The sequence below is a fragment of the Anomaloglossus baeobatrachus genome, chromosome 7, assembly GCF_048569485.1.
Source record: "Anomaloglossus baeobatrachus isolate aAnoBae1 chromosome 7, aAnoBae1.hap1, whole genome shotgun sequence".
Classification (NCBI taxonomy): domain Eukaryota; kingdom Metazoa; phylum Chordata; class Amphibia; order Anura; family Aromobatidae; genus Anomaloglossus; species Anomaloglossus baeobatrachus.
In genome coordinates, this window is record NC_134359.1 from 110,066,515 (window position 1) to 110,093,649 (window position 27,135).

A 27,135-nucleotide genomic window follows, 5' to 3' on the forward strand; every position below is an offset into this window, starting at 1 on the left:
AGGCAGGTACAAACTTCAAGAGACATCATGAAAGAAAAGGAGAACCAGAAGGATACGTACCAAAAGAGAATAACAAAAAAATGACAAAATAATAAAATGTGAAAGATATATAACTTAGTAATTACAGTAATATAAAAATGAAAAATAAATTAACTAAAAAGAATGGATGGGTACAAAAAAAAAAAAAAAAATAAAAAAAGGCACATGTATTATGAGTGTATAAAATACAGGAAAAATATAGGTAGCAAGCACAAAAAAATAAATAAAATAAAATAAATAAATGTTATATCCCCTGCAGGTAAACCAGCTCAAAAGGTCAAAAAAAGACCTAGATGTAAAAATAGAGGTATCCACTGTAAGAAGATAAGCAAATAAGGCTAGTTTCCCACTTGCATTGAACAGCATCTGTTGCATTGCATTGTGTGACGGATGTGTTGCATATACAGTAATGGCACAACGGATCGTACAAAACAACGGAAAGCTTTTTTTTTCCTCTTTACAGTTTTACCGGTGGCAGACTATTGTGAACGATCAGCTGATCACCTGGCTGCCGGGAGCTCAGCTGAGCTCTCTCAAAAGCCGGACGCTCAGCTGATCGTTCGGCCACCAAGAGACAAAAAAAGAGAATTTTGTTTACTTACCGTAAATTCTTTTTCTTATAGTTCCGTCATGGGAGACCCAGACCATGGGTGTATAGCTACTGCCCCCGGAGGACACACAAAGTTACTACACTCAAAACGTGTAGCTCCTCCCTCCTAGCATATACACCCCCTGCTAGCCAGTTCTAGCCAGTTTAGTGCAAAAGCTGAAGGAGGACATCCACCCACAAGAAGAGAGAGTAAAATCCGGAAGAGCCGGAACCTCTGTCTACAACAATAACAGCCGGTGAAGACACACGGAACAAGAAACCTGCCAACAGGCAATAGGGAGGGTGCTGGGTCTCCCATGACGGAACTATAAGAAAAAGAATTTACGGTAAGTAAACAAAATTCTCTTTTTCTTTATCGTTCCTATGGGAGACCCAGACCATGGGACGTTCAAAAGCAGTCCATGGGTGGGAATAAACAGACAACTGAGAAGCAGGCAAACCTAACTTCACAAATGGGCAACAGACGCCGGAAAGATGCGTCTGCCCAAGCCCGCGTCTGCCAAAGCATGAGCATGCCTTGGGTAGTGCTTCGAAAAAGTATGCAGACTAATTCGAGCTGCAGTCTGACAGACCTACTGAGCCGTAACCTGGTGCTTGAAAGCCCAAAAAGGCGCCGACAGGTCTGATCAAATGTGCTCTGATCCCCGGCGGGGAAGGCACTTGAGTACACTTGTAGGTCTCCGAAATGGCCGACCTAAGCCAACGAACCAGGGTTGGCTTAGATGCCGAGAGACCGCTACGCTGACTAGCAGTCAGCACCAGAGAGAGGTGCACCGCCTAATAACGGCGGTGCGAGACACATAGATCCGGAGCGCCCGCACCAGATCCAGGATATGCAACGCTTCCTCAAGCGATGAACAGGAGCCGGACAAAAGGAAGGCAGGAAAATTGCCCCGGATAAGGTGGAAGCAGTAACCACCTTAGGGAAAAAAGTCCGGAGTCGGACGGAGACCACCTTGTCTTGATGCAAAGACCAAAAAAAGGGGGTGACTCCGAGAGAGTGCAGCCAGAACTCTCTGGCGGGAAAATATAGCCACTAGAAAGACTACTTTCTGTGAAAGATGAAACAAAGAAACCTCCCCAAGAGGCGCAAAGGGAGGTTTCCGGGAACCGGGAGGACCGGATTAAGGTCCCAGAGCTCCATAGGCCGCCGGAAAGGCGGAATGATGTGAGATGCGCCCTTAAAGGAGCGCACCGGAGCCAGCCGGACGATACGCCGCTGGCACATACTGACAGAGCCGAGACCTGTCCCTTAATGAGGGATAGTCCTAGCTGTAGACCGGACTGTGGAAGGGACAGGAGGGTCGGCAAGGCCAAAAAGGTCAAAGGACACTTTGGAGCTCGAGTCATAGCGGAGATGACTTCAGGAAGGATACCAGAAGTCGCCAAGATCCGGGACTCAAGAGCTACGCCGTCAATCTGAGAATCCAGAATTCTGACGGAAAAAACGGACCTTTTGAGAAAAGGTCTGGACGGTCCGGAAGATGCCATGGCAACCCAACGGACAGAAGGAGCAGGTCAGAGTACCAAGCCTGCCTGGGTCAGTCTGGAGTATGAGAATGACCCGACAGCCCTCTTTACTGATCTTGCGCAGGACTCTGGACAAGAGGTAGAGGGTAAAATACGTAAAGAGACGAAGCTGGGGTCAAACATGAACCAGTGTGTCTACCGCAAAACCTGAGGATTGTGGACCACGGTTGGACAGCTGAAATAGTCTGCCTCGCAGTTTTCACATCTAGGATGTGGGCTGCGGATACGGTGGACTAGGAGTCCCTTGTCCACTGAAGAATGTTGAGCCGCCAAGATTGCCAGGCGGCTGAGTGTCCCGCCCTGGAAGCTGATGTAGGAAAAACGCTGTCACGTTGTCCGACTGAACTCGAATGTGCCTAGCCGCCAACAGATGGTGAAGGCTTAGAGAGCTAGAATACAGCTCTGATTTCCAGCACATTGATCCAGAGGGCTGATTCGGACAGAGTCCAAGCGCCCTGCGCTCCACGGTGGAGATATACTGCTCCCAAGGCGGATAGACTAGCATCCTGGTGAGGCTCACCCGGGACGGGGCCAGGAAGGAGCGCTCCTGAGACAGAGTGGCCGAAGCCACCACTGAAACGAGCCTCTGGTCAGTGGCGAAGCCACCACCCCGTGGGAGGAGGGAGTTCGCTTGTACAGCGGAAAACATCCATCTCAGAGGACGCAGGAGAAACTGGGCAAGGAATCGCTTCCATTGATGCCACCGTCTGACCAGCACCTGTATATGGTGTCTGATAGAACGACGCCGACCGCCAGCGGAGGGACTACTGATCGACTAAGAGCAGCTTCACAAGTGCCGATAGAGACTCGAATTGCGTCCCTGAGAACCTCTGGTTCGAAGTCAGAGTGGACTTGGGCAGAAAGACAAGCCACCCGAATAGGTTAGAGTGGCGAGAGTGAGCGAAGCACTCTGCTAAGAGTCAGCACTGGATGAAGCCCCGACAAGAAGGCCGTCCAGGGCAAAAGATCACTGCCAATCCCTAGGGGTGCAGGACCCTAATCACAGCTGCCCCAATGAGAATACTCGAGGGGCCGTGGCTAACCCCAAGGGAAGAGCCACGAACTGGACCACTCCGATTGTCAAAACGTAGTCAACGCTGGTGTGAAACTGCGATTGACCCCTGCAGATAGGCATCTCTGATGCCGATGGCTGCTAGGGAATCTCCTTGGGTTCTTGATTGATCCGGTGAAAAACACACGGAACAAGACCGAGACTCCATGTGAAAACGCCACACCTGACTATGCTTGAAAAGCTAAAGATCCAGGTCGGAAGGCACCGCCCTCTTCGGGGACTAGGAATAGATTTAAGCAAAAATCTCAGAACCGTTCCCAGTCGGGAACCGGTACAATTACTCCATTGGTCTGCAAGAAATGCCACGGCCTGTGAGAAGGCGGCGGCCTTGGAGCCGGGAGGAGTTGACAGAAAAAATCTGTTTGGCGGGTGGACAGAATTCCATCCTGTAGCCATGGGAGATATAATCCCGCCCCCACTGAACGGAGACGTGTTAGAACCATACGTCGCCAAGTGGAGAGAGCCTGCCACCGACCAAGGAGGTTGTTGGCGTGGCTAGATAGCTCGGAGGAAGCTGGCTCAGTGGCAGCATCTCCTGCGGTCTTCTGAAGACGCAGCTTCGAGCCATTTGGTTCTATGAACCTAGGCCGAGCTAGAGGACGATCAGATGGAGGAACGGAAACCACCGAAACCTCAACTGATTCCTGCCCTGGACAGGTTCCCTGGTTTAGGATTGTGGCGAGGAAGCACACTCCCCGCCAAGAGCTTCCTTAATTTCACCCAGCTTGGTTCCGGGGAAACTGGGCCCACCAAGGGGGAGCCCAGCCAGGAACCTCCATAGAGGCATCTGCCTTCCAATTTCGAAGCCACAGGAGCCTGCGGATAGCGAGGAAGGTAGCCCAGACCACCGCCGTGCGGCGTCTAGCATGGCAGACCTGGCAGAGGATGAAAAGACTGAAGTCTGGAGTTCAGGCAACCGTTTTGGGCATAGAGTCCCTGTGAGAGAATGCATCTCCTCCAGAGAAGCAGAGAAGTTACAAAAAACCGCACTGCTGTAAGCTGAGGAGAACAAGCTCCTGCCGTTCCCATACCGACTTGGCCCAAAGGACAACCGGGCGGACCGCAGAACCTTAAGTGAGGAGCCATCAGCCACTGACATAACGGTCCGGGCTGAGCCACCTGAAGTGAATGAGCCCACTTCTTGACCACCATGGGTGGACAGGGGGAAACACAGTCCTCAGAAACACGCTTCATCTCAGAGCGGAGTGAGGTCCAGTACAAAATTAATGTACGGTAGAATCCTATAGAGGTGCCGTCAGCCACTGATACAACTAACCGGGCAGTCTAGACCGGAGTGGCTACTCTCTCTGAAGGGAGGGGGAGACAGGCAGCAGAACCCCGCTGTGGGGTCTGCAGGATAGGCTGTGGGCTTGGACGCAGCGGCCTGAAAACTGGAGTGGTTAAGTAACACACTCCTTGACCTGCTAAAGGTAAACTGTGCCTTTCTGCCAGCGGGGAATACTCCCCTGATCAGGCGGACACAAGAATAATGGACGCAAGCCAATCATTCGCATCTGCGTCACCTACGGACGGATCAATGTACATAAAGTAGCGTCCGTGTCCGCGGTAGAGACATCTTCCTCGTCCGGTGAATCAGCTCGTAATCGGAGCTGCGGGACGGGGAGGACAGGGGACCCTGCGTCTCCCTGTCAGGAGAACGGGGTCTGAGCCCAGAAGGAGAGTCCCTTGTGAGCTTGGCCGAGCGAGCAGAAAACGCCCTGAGAGGGGAACTGCATGCTCAGCAGATGCCGGGACAGCCGACCCCTGGAAATAGGAATCCTATGGGGGTCAGCCACCAAAACCGGAGCAGCTGGAGGGACCATTAATGAGCCCCCATGCTGAGGGGCCACAGTGGTTAGGAGCTCGGTATAGCCGTACGAGACTACCTGCAGTGGATAATAAAGAAACAGCCTGCAGCCTCGCTCTGTGAGACATGCTGCAGAGGTGGGGGCTCTGTCCAGCATGGGTAGAATACCCAAGACAGGGGTTCAGCCTGGGGGGACTCCCACCTAAGAACCATTACAGTGTGCCGGTTCAGGCAATATGAGGTTACATGCAGCACATGTAGAACCTTGTAGCTTAGCTGCTAGAGTGAGACATGCTGCTGAGGGGGAGATTCTATGATAAAGAATTAACTCCTTCAGCATGCCTGAGAGTGTCATGCTGCTGAGGAGGAGATTCTATGATAAAGAATTAACTCCTTCAGAATGCCTGAGAGTGTATAAAAAGTGCACAACCAGGGGTTGTGACTTATCAGGCCATATTATGAGTGCCCTCCGGATTCCAAGCCTGGACCCTCAGCCAGTATTCCCTCCCTGTGCTGCAGGGCAGCCAGCGCCGACCAGTGTACTAAGATGCTGGAAAATGGCGCCAGAGTGAGGGGGGGAGGCGGGGGTTAACCCAGGAGCGGGAATCGGAGGGCGAAGGAGATGTACAGGGGAGGGAATCATCACCTCAAAACGGAGCGTCCTCCCCTGTGCAGAGCGGCCGGCGGGCGGCTCTGCAGCGTCCCCCTGCATGCCTGACATGCAGGGGAACGAAACGAAACTAGGCCGCGGCTGAAGCCGGGGCCTAAAGTTATGCATGCGGCCGAAAATCAGGCCTCATCGGCGCGGTTCTCAGTAAAAACTGTGGAACCGGCCGGAAACACCGTAAACAAAGCAGCATTATTCAGCAATCACTGTCCCCCCCAATAAAAGTGCCCCACATGCAGAAAGACCCTCTGAATAAACGTCTCTATACTTAACTTTGAGACGCAGGGTCCAGTCCCTGTGGGGTGGGGGTCAGTGCTCCGTCCAGCAGGGTCCTGCACAAGGGCTGCGGATGGAGGCCGGTCTCCTGCAAGGCAGTGAGAACCGTGTTGGCTCCCACTTCAAATCAGAGCCCCTAAGGGATGTTGAAGGAGCGCGGCATGAAGGGCTCCTGCCCTGAAGTCAACCTTAACAGCACTGCCGCCAGGGGAGTGTGAAGGGACATGCCGGGGGTCCAGTGGACCCGCTTTTCTTCCAAATCTTTGTAAAAAATGAAAAATCAAAAAGGGATGCATGTGTGTGTGTGGATCCTCCTGACACAAAGCAAGAAACTGGCTAGAACTGGCTAGCAGGGGGTGTATATGCTAGGAGGGAGGAGCTACACGTTTTGAGTGTAGTAACTTTGTGTGTCCTCCGGGGGCAGTAGCTATACACCCATGGTCTGGGTCTCCCATAGGAACGATAAAGAAATAAAGTTTCTGTGATTTAAAAAAAAAAAAAACAAGCATGAGCATGCGCAGTGAAAAAAATATAGGATTCCGCTGCTCAAAAAACGTTACATACTACGTTCCGCAGCGTCGGCCAGCGGAAGCAACGCAGGTCGATCAGTCGTCCATACAAGTCTAGGGGAAACAGCGGAATCCGTTAACGGATTCTGCTGTTTTCCAAAAGGGTGGATTATGACTGAAGGTAATTAACACAAGTGTGAATCTAGCCTAAGGGCCACCTATAAGTATTATACCCTATTACACACGAATAATTATTTAAATTAAATTGTGTAGTGTGCGATATAGAGTCCCAATAGGTGGTTAGTGGAAAAAAGGGGTCACAGCAGAGGTAAATAAAACGCGTCAGAGTCTGGAGAACCGTCCAGAATTAAGTTACTAAAGTGTATAGTGCTAACAGGACATTTACCTCTGTATCATAGTAGCTTTGATAGCGGCAGGTGGGGGGGGGTTGAGTACAATCTAAATAATTATTGTGTTTAATATGTGTAATAGTGTATAATACTTATAGGTCGCCCTTATTTGCTTATCTTCTTACAGTGGATACCTATATTTTTACATCTAGGTCTTTAGACCTTTGAGCTGGTTTACCTGCAGGGGATGTACAATTTTGTGCTTGCTACCTATATTCTTCCTGTATTTTTATACACCTCATAATACATCTGCCCTTTTTCTTGTACCCATCCATTCTTCCTATTTTTTCATTTTTATATTACTGTAATTACTAAGTTATATACTGTATCTTTCACATTTATAATTTTTTCTTCTTTGGTATGTATCCTTCTGGTTTTCCTTTTCTTTCAGTATGTTAAAAGGGAAGGTGTCGCGGTTTTTTATTGTTGTATTAAAAAAAAGGAATTTTGTTTACTTACCGTAAATTCCTTTTCTTCTAGCTCCTATTGGGAGACCCAGACAATTGGGTGTATAGCTTCTGCCTCTGGAGGCCACACAAAGTATTACACTTTAAAAAAAAGTGTAAAGCCCCTCCCCTTCTGCCTATACACCCCCCGTGCCTCACGGGCTCGTCAGTTTTGGTGCAAAAGCAAGAAGGAGGAAAAGTTATAAATTGGTTTAAAGTAAATTCAATCCGAAGAAATTTCGGAGAACTGAAACCATTCAACATGAACAACATGTGTACACAAAGAACAACAGCCCGAAGGGAACAGGGGCGGGTGCTGGGTCTCCCAATTGGAGCTAGAAGAAAAGGAATTTACGGTAAGTAAACAAAATTCCCTTCTTTGTCGCTCCATTGGGAGACCCAGACAATTGGGACGTCCAAAAGCAGTCCCTGGGTGGGTAAAGTAAAACCTCGTAATAGAGCCGTAAAACGGCCCCTTCCTACAGGTGGGCAACCGCCGCCTGAAGGACTCGCCTACCTAGGCTGGCATCTGCCGAAGCATAGGTATGCACCTGATAGTGTTTCGTGAAAGTGTGCAGGCTCGACCAGGTAGCTGCCTGACACACCTGCTGAGCCGTAGCCTGGTGCCGCAAGGCCCAGGACGCACCCACGGCTCTGGTAGAATGGGCCCTCAGCCCTGAGGGAACCGGAAGCCCAGAAGATCGGTAAGCTTCGAGAATTGGTTCCTTGATCCACCGAGCCAGGGTTGATTTGGAAGCCTGTGACCCTTTACGCTGGCCAGCGACAAGGACAAAGAGTGCATCCGAGCGGCGCAGGGGCGCCGTACGAGAAATGTAGAGTCTGAGTGCTCTCACCAGATCTAACAAGTGCAAATCCTTTTCACATTGGTGAACTGGATGAGGACAAAAAGAGGGTAAGGAGATATCCTGATTGAGATGAAAGGGGGATACCACCTTAGGGAGAAATTCCGGAACCGGACGCAGAACCACCTTGTCCTGGTGAAACACCAGGAAAGGGGCTTTGCATGACAGCGCTGCTAGCTCAGACACTCTCCGAAGTGATGTGACTGCTACTAGGAAGGCCACTTTCTGCGAAATAGCAGAATCCGCCGGACTTCCTGGAAGGCTTGCCGACTGCGTGTTCCGCCTTGGTGGTTGATGTATGCCACCGCTGTGGAGTTGTCCGACTGAATTCGGATCTGCTTGCCTTCCAGTCACGGCTGGAACGCCTTTAGGGCAAGATACACTGCCCTTATCTCCAGAACATTGATCTGAAGGGAGGACTCTGGCTGAGTCCAAGTACCCTGAGCCCTGTGGTGGAGAAAGACCGCTCCCCACGCTGACAGGCTCGCGTCCGTCGTGACCACAGCCCAGGATGGGGGCAGGAAGGATTTCCCCTTCGACAGAGAAGTGGGAAGAAGCCACCACTGAAGGGAAGCCTTGGCTGCCCGAGAAAGGGAGACGTTCCTGTCGAGGGACGTCGACTTCCTGTCCCATTTGCGGAGAATGTCCCATTGAAGTGGACGCAGATGAAACTGCGCAAAAGGAACTGCCTCCATTGCTGCTACCATCTTCCCTAGGAAGTGCATGAGGCGCCTCAAGGGGTGTGACTGACCTTGAAGGAGAGATTGCACCCCTGTCTGTAGTGAACGCTGTTTGTCCAGCGGAAGCTTCACTATCGCTGAGAGAGTATGAAACTCCATGCCAAGATATGTCAGTGATTGGGCCGGTGTCAGATTTGACTTTGGAAAATTGATGATCCACCCGAAACTCTGGAGAGTCTCCAGAGCAATGTTCAGGCTGTGTTGGCATGCCACTTGAGAGGGTGCCTTGACAAGCAGATCGTCTAAGTAAGGGATCACCGAGTGTCCCTGAGAGTGCAGAACTGCTACTACTGTTGCCATGACCTTGGTGAAGACCCGTGGGGCTGTCGCCAGGCCGAAAGGCAGTGCCACGAACTGAAGGTGTTCATCCCCTATGGCGAAACGCAGGAAGCGCTGATGCTCTGGAGCAATCGGTACGTGGAGATAAGCATCTTTGATGTCGATTGATGCTAGGAAATCTCCTTGGGACATTGAGGCGATGATGGAGCGGAGCGATTCCATCCAGAACCGTCTGGTTTTTACGTGTTTGTTGAGCAGTTTTAGGTCCAGAACAGGACGGAAGGATCCGTCCTTTTTCGGCACCACGAACAAGTTGGAGTAAAAACCGTGACCCTGTTGCTGAAAAGGAACAGGGATCACCACTCCTTCTGCCTTCAGAGTGCACACCGTCTGAAGAAGAGCATCGGCTCGCTCGGGGGGCGGAGATGTTCTGAAGAACCGAGTCGGAGGACGAGAGCTGAACTCTATCCTGTAACCGTGAGACAGAATGTCTCTCACCCAACGGTCTTTTACCTGTGGCAGCCAGGCGTCGCAAAAGCGGGAAAGCCTGCCACCGACCGAGGATGCGGTGTGAGGAGGCCGAAAGTCATGAGGAGGCCGCTTTGGGAGCGGTTCCTCCGGCGGTCTTTTTAGGACGTGACTTAGACCGCCATGAATCGGAGTTCCTCTGATCCTTCTGAGGCCTTTTGGACGAGGAGAATTGAGACCTGCCCGCGGACCGAAAGGACCGAAACCTCGATTGTACCTTCCGTGGTTGAGGTCTGTTTGGTTTGGACTGGGGTAAGGATGAGTCCTTTCCCTTGGATTGTTTAATGATTTCATCCAATCGCTCACCAAAAAGGCGGTCGCCAAAAAATGGCAAACCGGTTAAGAACTTTTTGGAAGCAGAGTCTGCCTTCCATTCACGTAGCCACATGGCCCTGCGGACTGCCACCGAATTGGCGGATGCTACCGCCGTACGGCTCGCAGAGTCCAGGACAGCATTAATGGCGTAGGACGCAAACGCCGACGCCTGAGAGGTTAAGGACACCACTTGCGGAGCAGACGTACGTGTGACTGCATTAATCTGCGCATGACAAGCTGAGATAGCTTGGAGTGCCCATACGGCTGCGAATGCTGGAGCAAAAGACGCGCCGATAGCTTCATAGATTGATTTCAACCAGAGCTCCATCTGTCTGTCAGTGGCATCTTTGAGTGAAGCCCCATCTTCCACTGCAACTATGGATCTAGCCGCCAGTCTGGAGACTGGAGGATCCACCTTGGGACACTGAGCCCAGCCCTTGACAATGTCAGGGGGGAAGGGATAACGTGTATCCTTAAGGCGCTTGGAAAAACGCTTATCTGGACAAGCTCGGTGTTTCTGGACTGCCTCTCTGAAGTCAGAGTGATCCAGAAACGTACTCAATGTACGCTTGGGAAACCTGAAACGGAATTTCTCCTGCTGAGAAGCTGACTCCTCAATTGGAGGAGCTGGGGGAGAAATATCCAACACCTGATTGATGGTCGCTTAAGGTCATTCACTATGGCGTCACCTTCAGGTGTATCTAGGTTGAGAGCGGCCTCAGGATCAGAATCCTGATCTGCTACCTCCGCTTCATCATCCAGAGAGTCCTCCTGCTGAGACCCTGAACAGTGTGATGAAGTCGAGGGAATTTCCCAGCGAGCCCGCTTAGGCGGCCTGGGACTGCGGTCCGTGTCAGAGACCTCACCCTGGGACCTATGGGTCACCCCAGGAGCACTTTGCTGCTCCAACTGATGGGGGCCTGGGGTCAATGATTCAACAGTGCCCGGGGCCTGAGTCACCGGTCTGGACTGTAAGGCTTCTAGTATCTTAGCAGACCATTTATCCATACTCTCAGACAGTTTGTCAGCAAATACTGCAAACTCCGTCCCTGTCACCTGGCCACCAGTAGCAGAGGCTCCGGCTGAGTAAGTGCCACAGGGGCCGAGCATTGCACACAATGAGGATCGGTGGAACCTGCCGGTAGTATAGCCGCACATGAGGTACAGGTTGCAAAGTAAGCCTGTGCTTTGGCACCCTTGCTTTTTGCGGACGACATGCTGTTGTCTCCTCTGAGTACAATCCAGGAGGGTATATAGCCAAAAATCAACAGTGCGACCGTACAGTGTAAATGTATAGCGCATATATATATATATATATATATATATATATATATATATATATATATATATATATATACATATATATATATACATATATATATATACATATACATATATATACACTTCGGCACTCAGTGGGGCCAGCACCACAGGTGCTGCTTACCGACCGCTCAAAGCGGTTGTGTGATCACCAGATTCCCTGCCTGGGCCTCCCAGAGCAGTGTTGTCTCTCCTCTCCAGCGTCAGAAGTGCTGACAGGAATGGCTGCCGGCGTTCTGTGGGGAGGAGGGGGCCGTGGGCGTGCCCTAGAAAGTGCGGGAATCTGATGCCCCACTGTGCTGAGTGAGGGGGGAGGAGTATACAAAGTATGCTCTAGCCCTCAGCGCTGACGTCCTGTGCAACGTCCCGCCCTTCCCCTGACTGGCAGGCCTAGGGGCGGGAATATGCGATACTAGGCCGCAAAAGCCGGGGACTAAAGTTATAAGCGCGGCCGGCAAATAAGCGCGGTCGGCTCGGTAGTCCCCGGCGCACTAACACACCCAGCAGTGCTGCAGTGTGTATGGCACAAGCACTCCATGCGCGGTCCCCCAAGGGGACACAGAGTACCTCACAGTAGCAGGGCCTTGTCCCTGACGATACCCAGCTCCTGTCCAGCAGATTCCCCAGGGGCTGCGGAGGGAGCACGGTCCCAGTGCCTGGAGACCGATTAGGATCCCACTTCACCCAGAGCCCATTAAGGGATGGGGAAGGAAAACAGCATGTGGCTCCTGCCTATGTACCCGCAATGGGTACCTCAACCTTAACAGCACCGCCGACCAGAGTGGGGTGAGAAGGGAGCATGCTGGGGGCCCTGTTATGGGCCCTCTTTTCTTCCATCCGACCTAGTCAGCAGCTGCTGCTGACTAAGATGTGGAGCTATGCGTGGATGTCAGCCTCCTTCGCACAAAGCATAAAAACTGACGAGCCCGTGAGGCACGGGGGGTGTATAGGCAGAAGGGGAGGGGCTTTACACTTTTAAGTGTAATACTTTGTGTGGCCTCCGGAGGCAGAAGCTATACACCCAATTGTCTGGGTCTCCCAATGGAGCGACAAAGAAAAGGAATTTACGGTAAGTAAACAAAATTCCCTTCTTTTTGTCGCTCCATTGGGAGACCCAGACACCTGCTGAGCCGTCGCCGCAATGCCCAGGACGCACCTACGGCTCTGGTAGAATGGGCTTTCAGCCCTGAAGGGAGCGGAAGCCCGGAAGAACGGTAGGCCTCGAGAATGGGTTCCTTGATCCACCGAGCCAAGGTTGACTTGGAGGCCTGAGAGCCCTTGCGCTGGCCAGCGACAAGGACAGAGCGCATCTGAACGGCGCAGGGGCGCCGTGCGAGACACGTAGAACCGGAGTGCTCTTACTAGATCCAAAGAGTGCAAATCCTTTTCACACTGGTGAATTGGATTAGGGCAAAAGGAAGGCAAGGAGATATCCCGATTTAGATGAAAAGGGGATACCACCTTAGGGAGAAATTCCGGGACAGGACGCAGAACCACCTTATCCTGGTGAAAAACCAGGAAGGGGGATTTGCATGACAGCGCTGCAAGCTCAGACACTCTCCGAAGTGATGTGACTGCCACCAGGAAGGTCACCTTCTGCGAAAGACGTGAGAGAGAGACATCCCGCAGCGGCTCAAAAGGTGGTTTTTGAAGAGCCGTCAGGACCCTGTTAAGATCCCAGGGTTCCAACGGACGTTTGTAAGGTGGGACCATGTGGCAGACCCCCTGCAGGAATGTGCGGACCTGTGGAAGCCTGGCTAGACGCTTTTGAAAAAAAACACGGAGAGCGCCGATACTTGGCCCTTGAGAGAGCCGAGGGACAAACCCTTGTCCATTCCAGATTGTAGGAATGAAAGAAAAGTGGGTAAGGCAAACGGCCATGGAGGAAAACCGTTATCAGCGCACCAGGATAGGAAGATTTGCCAAGACCTGTAATAGATCTTGGCGGACGTTGGCTTCCTGGCTTGTCTCATGGTAGCAATGACATCCTGAGATAACCCTGAAGACGCTAGGAGCCAGGACTCAATGGCCACACAGTCAGGTTGAGGGCCACAGAATTCAGATGGAAAAATGGGCCTTGTGACAACAAGTCTGGGCGGTCTGGAAGTGCCAACGGTTGACCCACCGTGAAATGCCACAGATCCGGATACCACGACCGCCTCGGCCAGTCTGGAGCGACGAGAATGGCGCGACGGCAGTCGGACCTGATCTTGCGTAGTACTCTGGGCAGCATCGCCAGAGGGGGAAACACATAAGGCAGTCGAAACTGCGACCAATCCTGGACTAAAGCGTCCGCTGCCAGAGCTCTCTGATCCTGAGACCGTGCCATGAAGGCCGGGACCTTGTTGTTGTGCCGTGACGCCATGAGATTGACGTCCGGCGTTCCCCAACGGCGACAGATCTCTCGAAACACGTCTGGGTGCAGAGACCATTCCCCCGCGTCCATGCCCTGACGACTGAGAAAATCTGCTTCCCAGTTTTCTACGCCCGGGATGTGAACTGCGGAGATGGTGGAGCCTGTGGCTTCCACCCACTGCAGAATCCGCCGGACTTCCTGGAAGGCTTGCCGACTGCGAGTGCCGCCTTGGTGGTTGATGTAGGCGACGGCAGTGGCGTTGTCCGACTGTATTCGGATCTGCCTGCCCTCCAGCCACCGATGGAAAGCCAATAGGGCTAGATATACTGCCCTTATCTCCAGGATATTGATCTGAAGGGACGATTCTATCGGAGTCCAGGTTCCTTGAGCCCTGTGGTGGAGAAAGACCGCTCCCCAACCTGACAGGCTCGCGTCCGTGGGGACCACGGCCCAGGTTGGGGGTAGGAAGGATTTTCCCCGAGACAGAGATGTGGGTAGGAGCCACCACTGAAGTGATGTTTTGGTTGCAAGGGAAAGAGAGATGTTCTTGTCGAGGGAAGCCGCACTCTTGTCCCATTTGCGAAGAATGTCCCATTGAAGTGGCCGTAGATGGAATTGCGCAAACGGCACTGCCTCCATAGCTGCAACCATCTTCCCCAGGAAGTGCATGAGGCGCCTTAAGGGGTGTGACTGACTCCGAAGAAGTGATTGCACCCCCGCCTGCAGAGAAAGCCGTTTGTCCCGCGGTAGCTTGACTAACGCTGGCTGGGTATGAAACTCCATCCCGAGGTAAGTCAGTGATTGGGTCGGTGTCAACTTGGATTTCGGGAAATTGATGATCCACCCGAACTGCTGGAGAGTCGCCAGAGCGACGGTAAGGCTTTGTTGACACTCCACCCGAGAAAGGGCCCTGACTAGGAGATCGTCTAAGTAGGGGATCACCGAGTGGCCCTGAGTGCAGGACCGCCACGACGGATGCCATGACTTTGGTGAAAACCCGTGGGGCTGTCGCCAGGCCGAAAGGCAATGCCACGAACTGGAGGTGTTAGTCTCCGATGGCGAAATGCAGGAAATGTTGATGTTCGGGTGCGATCGGCACATGGAGATAAGCATTCTTGATGTCGATCGATGCTAGGAAGTCTCCTTGTGACATTGAGGCGATGACCGAGTGGAGAGATTCCATCCGAAACCGTCTGGTTCTCACATGTCTGTTGAGCAGCTTGATGTCCAGAACGGGATGGAATGACCCGTCCTTTTTTGGCACCACGAACAAGTTGGAGTAAAATCCGCGACCACGTTCCTGAAGGGGAACGGGAATCACAACTCCTTCCATCTTTAGAGCGTCCAGTGCCTGAAAAAGTGTGTCGGCCTGTGCGGGGGGCGGAGAGGTTCTGAAGAAACGAGCTGTAGGTCGGGAGCTGAACTCTATCCTGTAACCATGATACAGAATGTCTCTCACCCATCGGTCTTGAACATGTGGCCACCAGGCGTCGCCAAAGCGGGAGAGCCCGCCACCGACCGAGGATGTGGCTAGGGGAGGCCGAGAGTCATGAGGAGGCCGTGCCTCCTGCGGCCTTTTGGGGGCGTGACTTGGACCGCCACGCATAGGAGTTCCTCTGGCCTTTCTCCGGCCTGTTGGACGAAGAGAATTGGGGCTTGGCGGAGGGACGAAAGGACCGAAACCTCGATTGGATTTTTCTCTGCTGAGGTCTCTTAGGTTTGGACTGGGGTAAGGACGAGTCCTTTCCCTTGGATTCCTTAATAATCTCATCCAATCGTTCGCCAAATAAACGGTCGCCAGAAAAAGGCAAACCAGTTAAGAACCTTTTGGAAGCCGAGTCTGCTTTCCATTCGCGCAGCCACATGGCCCTGCGGACTGCCACGGAGTTAGCAGATGCTACAGCCGTACGGCTAGTGGAATTCAGGACGGCGTTCATGGCGTAGGACGAAAAGGCTGATGCCTGAGAGGTCAAAGAAGAAACATGCGGAGCAGAATTCCGTGTGACAGCATTAATCTCAGGTCAGACAAGCAGAGATTGCATGGAGAGCCCACACAGCCGCAAAGGCCGGGGCGAAAGACGCGCCCGTGGCCTCATAGATGGACTTTACCAAGAGCGCTGTCTGTCAGTGGCATCCTTCAGGGATGAGCCATCGGCAACAGACAACAGACCTAGCAGCCAATCTGGAGACTGGCGGATCCACCTTGGGAGAGTGTGCCCAGCCCTTAACGACTTCAGATGGAAAGGGATAACGCGTGTCAGTGTGCCGTTTAGCAAAGAGCTTGTCCGGGACCGCTCTGGGCTTCTGGACAGCATCCCTGAAGTTAGAGTGATCAAAAAACGTATTGCGAGTACGTTTGGGGAACCGAAATTGGTGTTTCTCCTGCTGAGAAGCCGACTCTTCTACAGGAGGAGGCGGGGGTGAGAGATCCAACACCTGGTTGATGGACGAGATAAGATCATTTACTAAGGCGTCCCCCTCAGGTGTATCAAGGTTAAGGGCGAAGTCAGGGTCAGAGCCCTGAGCTCCCACGTCCGCCTCGTCTTCCTGAGAGTCCTCAAGCTGGGATCCCGAGCAGCATGAGGAGGCCGGGGAAGAGTCCCAGCGAGGCTGCTTAGCCGGTCTGGGACTGCGGTCCGGGCAGGAGTCCTCCACCTGAGACCTAGGGGCTAACCTGGGAGCGCGCTGCGGCGCGGACCGAGAGGGGCCTGGAGGAAACAAGCTAACCGGGGCCGGGGCCTGTGAAGGGCCCGGTCTGGGCTGCAATGCCTCAAGGAGATTAGATGACCATTTGTCCATAGACTGTGCAATGGATTGAGAAAGTGACAGAGTTTCTCAGCGAAAGAGGCCAACACTGGTGACTGTCCCTGCAGCCTGCTCAGGGGGAGCAGGGGGATCTACATGAGCCGAGGGGCCCACAAGTGCCCGAGGCTCCGGCTGAGCAAGAGTGGAGGGAGTCGAGCATTGCTCACAGTGAGGGTAGGTGGAACCCGCAGGCAACATAGCCCCACAAGAGGTACAGGCCGCGAAAAAAACCTGTCCCTTAGTAGCTTTGCTCCTTGTGGACGACATGCTGTTGTCTCCTAGGAGAGTGACCACTGAGGGTATATGGGAAAAGGGTATACAGCCTGACCGAACAGATACACATTATATCTATCTCTATCTCTATCTCTAATTTTTATTTATTTATTGTATATCTATTCCGGCACCCTAGGGGGACCAGCACCGGGTGACCGGTGTGGCTTACCGACCGCTAACGAGCGGAGTGTGTCCTCCAGATTCACTGTCGTGGATCCCCCGGAGCTGCAGAGCTGTGTCACTGAGAAGCATCCACCGGCAGAATGCCAAAAAATGGCCGCCGGAGCTCTCAGGGGAGGAGTGGGGCCGAAGGCGGCGCCAGCAAAGAGCGGGAATCTGGGGTCCCCACAGTGGTCAATGAGGGGGGAGGGAGACATCCGACGTCATGTCGGTAATCCCGCCCTTACCCCTGACAGGCAGGCCCAGGGGCGGGATTATCGCGACTAGGCCGCGGCGAAGCCGGGGACTAAATTTGAGGCCGCGCCCGACAAGCAGGCACGGTCGGCGCGGAAGTCCGCCGGGCTCCTCAGTTTTACAACTACCGCGGCTTCCGGGAAGAAGGTGCGCTCCCTGTACAGTCCCCCCATGGGGACACAGAGTACCTTCAAGTTGCAGGGCCCGGTCCCTGGGGTTGAAGAGGCTCCGGTCCGGCAGGTTCCACCAGGGGCTGCGGATGGAGCACGGTCCCAGCAAATGGATGACCGCTCAGGATCCCACTTCTCCCAGAGCCGCATAAGGGATGGTGAAGAAGACGGCATGTGTCTCCAGCCTCCGTACCCGCCATGGGTACCTCAACCTTAACAACACCGCCGACATAGTGGGGTGAGAAGGGAACATGCCGGGGGCCCCATCGGGGTCCTCTTTTCTTCCATCCGACATAACTATGTATGAGAATGCATGAGTGGATGTGTGCCTCCTTCCACACAAAGCATAAAACTGAGGAGCCCGTGGTCCACGGGAGGGTGTATAGGCAGAGGGGAGGGGTTACACTTTTTAAAGTGTAATACTTTGTGTGGCCTCCAGAGGCAGAAGCTATACACCCAATTGTCTGGGTCTCCCAATGGAGCGACAAAGAAATAGTGATTATGAAATCAAGTATTTTTAAAACAAAATTAAAAATCACCACTTTAGTTTTTATTTAATTCTAGTTTTACTGAAGGCACTGGTGGCCATGCTGGATTTGCTGTGTGTGTAACAACAGTTACTCACTCCTTTATGGCAGCCCCTGTGCATAGAGAACGGTGGTCGGGATCCGACCCCATTTAGTAATGTTAGAGTAGGCGTCTGCTGTGACCTGGACGTGCCCCCTGGGCTGTCCAGGTCACAGCAGAGGGAGGAGATCAGCACCATCTTTCTGCAGCTCACAGCGTATGCCGTTTGCTCCACTTTACCCCTATCAACCGCCGGGATGTGTGAGTACAGGCCTCCTACCCTCTCCTCCTCCCGCCGTTACAGTCTCCAATGACACTCCCTCCGCTCTATCCAGCCCCCGCTCTGCCCCCCCCGCCGCCGCTGCGTGTTTGTGTGCCTCTGCATGTGAGTACTGGCGCCCCTCCCCTCGCCACCACTGCTGCTGCTACCGTCTCCAATAACACCCCCGGTCTCACCCCCCCTCCTTTCCGCCTGCCGCCTGTCGGCCTGTGTGTGTACCGGTGATACTGTCTGCTGAGCTGTGTATCTAATCCTGTCCTGTGTGATACTCCTCCTGTCCTTGGTGACACTTTTCTGGTCACCAACATAATGGCTCTGCACTGTGTCCCTAAATTTCATTCCCTGTTATCCTTTGGAAACACCCAGATTTGGAGGGGGAGGTGGTCACACACACACACACACACACACACACACTTTACTGCAGCTGTAATTCAGGCTATTTCTACAGTGGGATTTCTGTAGCTGCTCCCCCTAGCGTTTAAAAAAAAAAGTTTCCTATTTTCCACTGTTATACATATTTTGCTCAATTAAAAACAATATTTAAACAAAACATTAAAACATTAATACTTTACATTTTTTCAGTTATTAACATTTTTTTTGTTATTTTGACGACACCTTCCCTTCAAGGATGTAGGAAAGCCTGTAACAGCCAGCATGGCATGACGAGCAGACATTGTAACAAGTCCACATTATTTGCCTAGATGGTCACTCCGTGTAAATAGTGCAGCTGTCAAACAGCAATTTTTAAAGACAGAGTAATGCACTAATCTGTAAAGATGACGTTTGCGTCACATTGTGAAATGGTTATTACTTTGAAAGTAAGCTTTTTATAAAGGGTTCCTTTAACTAGAATCAAAGGGTTTGTACTTGGATGTTTTAATCAATAGTTATGTGGGACCATCTTTAAACACCTTTCTCTAGTAGTCCCTTGGACAATGAATGGCGTGTGGGGGTCAGGCATGCACACTTCCACTCCATTCAAGACAGGACTCTGCAAAGTCCACTCCTCGGGATCCAGAGCCTTAGGCCGCTTTCACACTTGCGTCGCTTTGCATCAGTTGCAATCAGTCGCCTGGAGGAAATACGTTCTCCTGCAAAATATTTTGCAGGATTCCGTTTTTTCCCCATAGACTTGTATGGATGACGGATAGCGACTGATGGCCCTGCATTGCATCCACTGCGCGACGGCTCAGTCGTGGAATGAATGACCATTGGGCGGCAGCAACGCAGCTTGTAACGTTTTTCGGAGCATCAAAAAAAAAAAATAAATAAAAAAATGCAATGTGCAAGATTCTGTCGGCGTCCATCGTTTTTTATAATGGAAGCCTATAGGAGCGGAATCTATTGGAATGAGTCACCGGACGGATTCCTGTGACGGATCCGTCATTTACTAACTAAGCATGCTCCGATGAGTAAATTCCAGAAAAAAAAAAAAAAGAAAAAAAAAAAAAAAAAAAAAAAAAAAGACAAAACACTGCAACGGATCAGTTTTTTTGCAGCATCAGTCGCGGCACTATCTGAACACATCCGTTGCATCAGTCAGACAATGGATTGCAACTGATGCAAAACGACGCAAGTGTGAAAGCAGCCTTAAGGCCGCTTTACACGCTGCGACATCGCTAGCCGATGCTAGCGATATCACCCGCCCCCATCGTACGGCCGATATGTAGTGATCGCTGCAGTAGCGAACATTATCGAGATGGCAGCATCACACGCACATACCTGCTCTGCGACGTCGCTGTGACCGGCGAACCGCCTCCTTTCTAAGGGGGCGGTTCGTTCAGCGTCACAACGATGTCACTAGGCGGCCGCCCAATCAAAGCGGAGGGGCGGAGATGAGCGGGACGAACATCCCACCCACCTCCTTCCTTCCTCATTGCTGGCTGGACGCAGGTAAGGTGAGGTTCCTCGTTCCTGCGGTGTCACACGGAGCAATGTGAGCTGCCGCAGAAACGAGGAACAACATAGTTACTGCAGTAGCAACGATATTTGGGAAGAGGGGGGCATGTCACCGATTAGCAATTTTGAACGTTTTTTGCAACGATTCAAAATCGCTAATAGGTGTCACACGCAACGACATCGCTAACACGGCCGGATGTGCGTCACAAATTCCGTGACCCAAACGAGATCGCTTTAGCGATGTTGTTGCGTGTAAAGCCCACTTTAATCTCAGGATCACTGGGAGACCCGGCAGTCCGACCCCCAGCAATCAGTATGTTATACCTATTCTACCGATGGGAGATACATTTGATTCTGAGCATACACCTTTATCATGAGAATTTAAAGCAGAATTTACAATGTTCCGTAATAAATTAACAGTTTATTATCCAGGGCCATCCAAAAAAAAAAAAAAAAAAACTGTGATAGAGGGAAAGCTGCAGGCTCAAAGTTCTGTGAAACACTCACAAATAACTTTTTTTTTAGGAATACTCATCTCTTGCACTGTACATTTTTGTGGATCATCAGGGGGAAAGTGGCACCAAATTGGTATATTTCCTATAGGACAAGATCATACTGTGCAGGTTTGTAAGGGATTAGGTGTCAGTGATGATGGGAAAATTGCAGAAGTCAGTGTTGGTTTTCCAGTTCCTACATTCCCATAACATTACATAAAAGACAACTATGCATGTCTGCCATCCATTCTTACCATTTTGCGGCTGTTAATTGCATCTCGATTGGTTTGTCACGCTGTAACATCTTCACAAAAATCTGTGGCAAGAGTTCCCCATCGACCAATACTACAAAGACACAACACAAGGGTATTTTTTGAATTTACCAAATGGCTGCAATAAACAAGGGAATTTTGTTTACTTACCGTAAATTCCTTTTCTTCTAGCTCCAATTGGGAGACCCAGACAAATGGGTGTATAGGCTATGCCTCCGGAGGCCGCACAAAGTATTACACTAAAAGTGTAAAGCCCCTCCCCTTCTGCCTATACACCCCCCGTGCTCCCACGGGCTCCTCAGTTTTGGTGCAAAAGCAAGAAGGAGGAAAAAATTATAAACTGGTTTAAAGTAAATTCAATCCGAAGGAATATCGGAGAACTGAAACCATTCAACATGAACAACATGTGTACACAAAAAACAGGGGCGGGTGCTGGGTCTCCCAATTGGAGCTAGAAGAAAAGGAATTTACGGTAAGTAAACAAAATTCCCTTCTTCTTTGTCGCTCCATTGGGAGACCCAGACAAATGGGACGTCCAAAAGCAGTCCCTGGGTTGGTAAAATAATACCTCGTAATAGAGCCGTAAAACGGCCCCTTCCTACAGGTGGGCAACCGCCGCCTGAAGGACTCGTCTACCTAGGCTGGCATCCGCCGAAGCATAGGTATGCACCTGATAGTGTTTCGTGAAAGTGTGCAGGCTCGACCAGGAAGCCGCCTGACACACCTGCTGAGCCGTAGCCTGGTGCCTCAAAGCCCAGGACGCACCCACGGCTCTGGTAGAATGGGCCTTCAGCCCTGAGGGAACCGGAAGCCCAGCAGAACGGTAAGCTTCGAGAATTGGTTCCTTGATCCACCGAGCCAGGGTTGATTTGGAAGCCTGTGACCCTTTACGCTGGCCAGCGACAAGGACAAAGAGTGCATCCGAGCGGCGCAGGGGCGCCGTACGAGAAATGTAGAGTCTGAGTGCTCTCACCAGATCTAACAAGTGCAAATCCTTTTCACATTGGTGAACTGGATGAGGACAAAAAGAGGGTAAGGAGATATCCTTATTGAGATGAAAGGGGGATACCACCTTAGGGAGAAATTCCGGAACCGGACGCAGAACCACCTTGTCCTGGTGAAACACCAGGAAAGGGGCTTTGCACGACAACGCTGCTAGCTCAGACACTCTCCGAAGTGAAGTGACTGCTACTAGGAAAACCACTTTCTGCGAAAGGCGTGAGAGAGAAATATCCCTCATTGGCTCGAATGGTGGTTTCTGAAGAACCATCAGCACCCTGTTCAGATCCCAGGGTTCTAACGGACGCTTGTAAGGAGGGACGATGTGACAAACCCCCTGCAGGAACGTGCGTACCTGTGGAAGCCTGGCTAGGCGCTTCTGGAAAAACACAGAGAGCGCTGAGACTTGTCCCTTAAGGGAGCCGAGCGACAAACCCTTTTCCAGTCCAGATTGAAGGAAGGACAGAAAAGTGGGCAAGGCAAATGGCCAGGGAGAAAAACCCTGAGCAGAGCACCACGACAGGAAAATTTTCCACGTCCTGTGGTAGATCTTGGCGGACGTTGGTTTCCTAGCCTGTCTTATAGTGGCAATGACCTCTTGAGATAATCCTGAAGACGCTAGGATCCAGGACTCAATGGCCACACAGTCAGGTTGAGGGCCGCAGAATTCAGATGGAAAAACGGCCCTTGAGACAGCAAGTCTGGTCGGTCTGGTAGTGCCCACGGTTGGCCGACCGTGAGATGCCACAGATCCGGGTACCACGACCTCCTCGGCCAGTCTGGAGCGACGAGGATGACGCGGTGGCAGTCGGCCCTGATCTTGCGTAACACTCTGGGCAACAGTGCCAGCGGAGGAAACACATAAGGGAGCTGAAACTGCGAACAATCCTGAACTAAGGCGTCTGCCGCCAGAGCTCTGGGATCTTGAGACCGTGCCATGAACGTCGGTACCTTGTTGTTGTGCCGGGACGCCATTAGGTCGACGTCCGGCATGCCCCAACGGCAACATATCTCCTGAAACACGTCCGGGTGAAGGGACCATTCCCCTGCGTCCATGCCCTGGCGACTGAGAAAGTCTGCTTCCCAGTTTTCTACGCCCGGGATGTGAACTGCGGATATGGTGGAGGCTGTGGCTTCTACCCACAGTAGAATCCGCCGGACTTCCTGGAAGGCTTGGCGACTGCGTGTCCCGCCTTGGTGGTTGATGTATGCCACCGCTGTGGAGTTGTCCGACTGAATTCGGATCTGCTTGCCTTCCAGCCACTGCTGGAACGCTTTTAGGGCCAGATACACTGCCCTGATCTCCAGAACATTGATCTGAAGCGAGGACTCTTGCCGAGTCCACGTACCCTGAGCCCTGTGGTGGAGAAAAACTGCTCCCCACCCTGACAGACTCGCGTCCGTTGTGACCACCGCCCAGGATGGGGGTAGGAAGGATTTCCCCTTCGATAAAGAAGTGGGAAGAAGCCACCACCGAAGGGAAGCTTTGGTTGCCTGAGAGAGGGAGACGTTCCTGTCGAGGGACGTCGGTTTCCTGTCCCATTTGCGTAGGATGTCCCATTGAAGAGGACGCAGGTGAAACTGCGCGAAAGGGACTGCCTCCATTGCTGCCACCATCTTCCCCAGGAAGTGCATGAGGCGCCTCAAGGGGTGTGACTGACCTTGAAGGAGAGATTGCACCCCCGTCTGTAGTGAACGCTGCTTGTTCAGCGGAAGCTTCACTATCGCTGAGAGGGTATGAAACTCCATGCCAAGATATGTCAGCGATTGGGCCGGTGTCAGATTTGACTTTGGAAAATTGATGATCCACCCGAAACTCTGGAGAGTCTCCAGAGTAGCGTCGAGGCTGTGCTGGCATGCCTCTTGGGAGGGAGCCTTGACCAGCAGATCGTCTAAGTAAGGGATCACCGAGTGACCCTGGCAGTGGAGGACCGCGACTACTGTAGCCATGACCTTGGTGAAAACCCGGGGGGCTGTCGCCAGGCCGAACGGCAGTGCCACGAACTGGAGATGTTCGTCTCCTATGGCGAAGCGCAGGAAGCGCTGATGCTCTGGAGCAATCAAAACGTGAAGATAAGCATCTTTGATATCGATCGATCGATGCAAGGAAATCTCCTTGGGACATTGAGGCGATGACGGAGCGGAGGGATTCCATCCGGAACCGCCTGGTCTTTACGTGTTTGTTGAGCAGTTTTAGGTCCAGGACAGGACGGAAAGACCCGTCCTTCTTTGGAACCACAAACAGGTTGGAGTAAAAACCGTGACCCTGTTGCTGAAGAGGCACAGGGATCACCACTCCTTCTACCTTCAGAGTGTCCAACGCCTGCAGAAGAGCATCGGCTCGCTCGGGAGGCGGAGATGTTCTGAAGAATCGAGTCGGAGGACGAGAGCTGAACTCTATCCTGTAACCGTGAGACAGAATGTCTCTCACCCATCGGTCTTTTACCTGTGGCAGCCAGGTGTCGCAAAAGCGGGAGAGCCTGCCACCGACCGAGGATGCGGTGTGAGGAGGCCGAAAGTCATGAGGAAGCCGCCTTGGTAGCGGCACCTCCGGCGGTCTTTTTAGGGCGTGACTTAGACCGCCATGAATCGGAGTTCCTCTGATCCTTCTGAGGCCCTTTGGACGAGGAGAATTGGGCTCTGCCCGTACCCCGAAAGGACCGAAACCACGACTGTCCCCTCCTCTGTTGGGGTAATTTTGGTTTGGCCTGGGGTAAGGAAGTTTCCTTTCCCTTGGATTGTTTTATGATTTCATCCAATCTCTCACCAAACAAACGGTCGCCAGAAAATGGCAAACCGATTAAGCACTTTTTGGCAATCGAATCTGCCTTCCATTCCCGTAGCCACAAGGCCCTGCGTAATGCCACCGAATTGTCGGCTGCAACCGCCGTACGGCTCGCAGAGTCCAGGATAGCATTAATAGCGTAGGACGCAAATGCCGACGTTTGAGAGGTTATGGAAGCCACTTGCGGCGCAGACGTACGTGTGAGTGCGTCAATTTGGGCTTGACCCGCTGAGATAGCTTGGAGTGCCCATGCTGCGAATGCTGGAGCGAAAGACGCGCCGATAGCTTCATAGATGGATTTCAACCAGAGCTCCATCTGTCTGGCAGTGGCATCCTTGAGTGAAGCCCCATCTTCAACTGCAACTATGGATCTAGCCGCCAGTCTGGAGATTGGAGGATCCACCTTGGGACACAGTCCAGCCCTTGACCACGTCAGGGGGGAAGGGATAACGTGTATCCTTAAGGCGCTTGGAAAAACGCTTATCTGGACAAACTCGGTGTTTCTGGACTGCGTCTCTGAAGTCGGAGTGATCCAGAAACATACTCGCTGTACGCTTGGGGAACCTGAAACGGAACTTCTCCTGCTGAGAAGCTGACTCCTCTGCTGGAGGAGCTGAGGGAGAAATATCCAACATCTTATTTATGGACGCAATAAGATCATTCACTATGGCGTCCCCATCAGGAGTATCAAGGTTGAGAGCGGCCTCAGGATCAGAATCCTGATAAGCTACCTCCGCTTCATCATACAGAGAGTCATCCCTCTGAGACCCTGAACAATGTGATGAGGTCGAGGGGATTTCCAAGCGAGCTCGCTTAGGCGGTCTGGGACTGCGGTCCGTGTCAGAGACCTCACCCTGGGATCTATGAGACACCCCGGGGAGACATTGTTGTTCCAACTGAGGGGGACTAGGGGGCAGTGATTCCACAGTGAACCATGGTCTGAGATACCGGTCTGGACTGCAAAGCTTCTAGTATTTTAGCCATAGTCTCAGAAAGTCTGTCAGTAAAAACTGCAAACTCCGTCCCTGTCACCTGGACAGTGTTAGCTGGTTGTTCCCCCTGTGCCTCCCTTAGCAGAGGCTCCGGCTGAGTAAGTGCCACAGGGGCCGAACAGTGCATACAATGAGGGTCAGTAGAACCTGCCGGTAGCGAGGTTGTACATGCGGCGCAGGCAGCATAGTAAGCCTGTGTTTTGGCACCCCTGCTTCTTGTGGGCGCCATATTGTTGTCTCCTTTGAGCAACACAACAGGGTATATAGCCAGAAATCAACTGTGCACCATACAGTGTAAAGTATAGCCTGTAAACATATAAACTATAATCACACTTCTGCACAAGTGGGGCCAGCACCTCAGGTGCTGCTTACCGCCCGCTTAAAGCGGTTGTGTGGCCACCAGAATCCCTGCCTGGGTCCCCCAGAGTTTGTCTCCCCTCTGCAGCGTCCTAGGAGCTGACAGGAATGGCTGCCGGCGTCCTGAGGATAGGAGGGAGCCGTGGGCGTGACCCAGAAAGTGCGGGAGCTGGTGCCTCACTGTGCACAGTGAGGGGGGTGGAGTATGCAAAACATGCTCCAGCCCTCAGTGCTGCCGTGATGTACAGCGTCCTGCCCTTCCCCTGACTGGCAGGGCTGGGGGCGGGAAGAGAAAGAGACTAGGCCCAAAAGCCGGGGACTCGAGTTATAAGCGCGGCCGCCGTAAAAGCGCGGCCGGCGCAGAGTCCCCGGCGCACTAACAGTCCCAGCCGCGCCTCAGTAAAAACAATGGCAGCGGCGGTCAGCGCGGTAGTCCCCATACACAAAACACACTCAGCGACGCTGCAGTGTATAATGGCACAAACGCGGTCAGCGCCGCGGTCCCCGGTGCACTAGCACACCCAGCAATGCTGGAGTGTTGCTGTGCGCGGTCCCCACGGGGACACAGAGTACCTTAAAGTAGCAGGGCCATGTCCCTGAACGATACCCGGCTCCTATCCAGCAGGCTCCTCAGGAGTTTGTGGATGAAGCACGGTCTCAGTGCCTGGAGACCGATAGGGCTCTGGGTGAAGTGGGATCCTAAGGGGGATGGGGAAGGAAAACAGCATGTGGGCTCCAGCCTCCGTACCCGCAATGGATACCTCAACCTTAACACCACCGCCGACAAGAGTGGGGTGAGAAGGGAGCATGCTGGGGGCCCTATATGGGCCCACTTTTCTTCCATCCGACAAAGTCAGCAGCTGCTGCTGACCAATCTGTGGAGCTGTGCGTGCATGTCTGCCTCCTTCGCACAAAGCAAAAAAACTGAGGAGCCCGTGGGAGCACGGGGGGTGTATAGGCAGAAGGGGAGGGGCTTTACACTTTTAGTGTAATACTTTGTGCGGCCTCCGGAGGCATAGCCTATACACCCATTTGTCTGGGTCTCCCAATGGAGCGACAAA

The 27,135-nt window shown here is 52.4% G+C and overlaps 1 protein-coding gene across 2 annotated transcripts in view; it reads right to left on the bottom strand.

Annotated features, from left to right (window-relative positions):
- The window catches only part of ARMC8 (armadillo repeat containing 8), a 218,410-nt gene that overhangs the window by 103,981 nt on the left and 87,294 nt on the right, over positions 1-27,135 (bottom strand). For both annotated transcript variants that reach the window (XM_075317585.1, XM_075317584.1), the window contains exon 9: positions 20,924-21,014. In XM_075317585.1, the coding sequence (XP_075173700.1) occupies positions 20,924-21,014 (91 nt within the window). The remainder of the gene's footprint in view (positions 1-20,923; positions 21,015-27,135) is intronic.